At 46.5% G+C, this 2,046-nt stretch overlaps 1 protein-coding gene across 1 annotated transcript; it reads left to right on the top strand.

The window, feature by feature from the left end:
- Positions 1-367: 367 nt before the first annotated feature.
- TAS2R40 (taste 2 receptor member 40) lies at positions 368-1,509 on the top strand. Its single transcript, XM_008697307.1, has one exon. It carries the CDS (start codon positions 520-522, stop codon positions 1,474-1,476), a length of 957 nt encoding a protein of 318 aa, XP_008695529.1. The 5' UTR covers positions 368-519; the 3' UTR covers positions 1,477-1,509.
- The last annotated feature ends 537 nt before the right edge of the window (positions 1,510-2,046 follow it).

Below are 2,046 nucleotides of genomic sequence, written 5' to 3'. Positions count from 1 at the left end.
ATTCTAAGTAAAAATGTTCATATAAGAGCTGATAGGAATTTCTTATTCATAAACATCTCCACAAATAAGGTAGAAAAGAAAGGAAGCAGGAGAAGGCAGAGCAAAGGAGCTCTTGCACTTTTACAGACAATTTAGCAGGTAACAGGTCTTGTGAGATGAGTACAAAATGGGGATAGTTAAGATTCCTAACCTGGGACTCTTGCCTGTCAGGTGAATATGGGCTTAAAGTAAAAAGGTAGAAAGATGCTGTGAGAGGAACCTTCTCCAATTTTTTCCAATGAGCTCCTGCGAGCCTGAGGCAAATGGGTCTCTATGAAAAATGGAGACAGCCAGTAACAAGATCCTTTCATCATTTGCATTCCAACCCTCTGACTTTAGTCATGTGGCAAGCAAATGAAGAAAAATTGGAAATAACCATTAACTGGGGGGAAAATTACAGTAACATTGAGTGAGGGTCAGAAGGTTGCAGAGCAGGTACTAGTCCTTGGCGTGGAAACCTGAAAGTCAGGGCCAAAGAGAATGGCCACGGTGCGCACAGATGCTACGGAGAGAGACACATCCAGGTTTAAAATTGTCCTCACCTTGGTGGTCTCTGGAGTAGAGTGCCTCACTGGCATCGCTGGGAATGGCTTCATCACGGCCACCCATGGCGCTGAGTGGGCCAGAGGCAAAAGGCTCCCTGTCAGTGACTGCATTCTGCTGATGCTCAGTTTTTCCAGGCTCTTGCTGCAGATCCGGATGATGCTGGAGAATACTTACAGTCTACTGTTCTGGGTCACTTACAACCAAAACACAGTGTTCATACTCTTCAAAGTCACCGTCATGTTCCTGAACTATTTCAACCTTTGGCTTGCTGCCTGGCTCAACATCTTCTATTGTCTTCGAATTGCCAGCTTTGCTCACCCTTTGTTCTCCATGATGAAGAGGAAAATCACAGGGCTGATGCCTTGTCTTCTGGGACTGTCACTGCTCATCTCCTTATGCTTCAGCTTTCCCTTCTCTACAGATATCTTCAATGTGTACGTAAATAGTTCCATTCCCATCCCCTCCTCCAACACCACCGAGAAGAAGTACTTCTCTGAGACCAATGTGGTCAACCTGGCTCTTCTCTATAACCTGGGGATCTTCATTCCTCTGACCATGTTCATCTTTGCAGCCACCCTGCTGATCATCTCTCTCAAGAGACACACCCAACACATGGAAAGCAATGCCACTGGCTCCAGGGACCCCAGCACGGAGGCTCACGTGGGGGCCATCAAAGCTATCAGCTACTTTCTCATTCTCTACATTTCCAATGCAGTTGCTCTATTTATTTCTATGTCCAACATCTTCGACATCAACAGTTCCGGGAATATTTTGTGCAAAATCGTCATGGCCGCTTACCCAGCTGGCCACTCAGTGCTACTGATCTTGGGTAACCCTGGGCTGAGGAAAGCCTGGAAGAGGTTTCAGCACTATGTTCATCTTCACCTGTAAGAGCAGACTCCGTGACTGGAACCCAGAGTACCACAGGACCTAGTTCAACCAGTTCTACCTTTCCCCATCTAGATCCCTCTCCTCAGCCATCTTTCCTGCCCTAATCTTGCTCTGACACTTCTCAGGTAACTGGGCCCTTTCATGAATGGGATGCTGAATTTTTAATGTGAGATTCTAAGCAAAAGTAACTAAGAAACTCTAAGATGGATCTGTGAGAGCTTCTCGATCTATGCTCATTCATCTCCTGCCTTGAGCTCCACCCTGTGTCCTCCTCCCCTGAGCCTGAAGGAGAGGATGGCCAGACATCTCCATTTGCCTGGGATGATCTCAGTTTGTGCCTGTTGTCACTGAGCACCCCTTGATTCTCAATGATATCTTGGTCTGGATGAAAAATTACATCATCACCCTACTTTTAAGGCACCCTACGAACCCACAGTGAAGAAAAAGGAGGGCTAGTGATGAGCATAGTATGCAGTCCAAGGGGTAGAACGAAACTGGAATACCTACAGGGGAAGAGGGATTCCAGAAAGAAAGGTCACCCAGAATTACCAAGTGCCACAAAGGTTTCAA

The sequence above is a fragment of the Ursus maritimus genome, unplaced genomic scaffold (genome assembly GCF_017311325.1).
Source record: "Ursus maritimus isolate PB19 unplaced genomic scaffold, ASM1731132v1 scaffold_3, whole genome shotgun sequence".
Taxonomy (NCBI): Eukaryota; Metazoa; Chordata; class Mammalia; order Carnivora; family Ursidae; genus Ursus; species Ursus maritimus.
Note: the sequence above shows the minus strand (reverse complement) of the source record. Positions and strands in the feature narration are given on the sequence as shown.

Excerpts from the sequence above, each read along its gene's own strand:
- TAS2R40 (XM_008697307.1), top strand. The coding sequence starts at position 520 with ATGGCCACGGTGCGCACAGATGCTACGGAGAGAGACACATCCAGGTTT.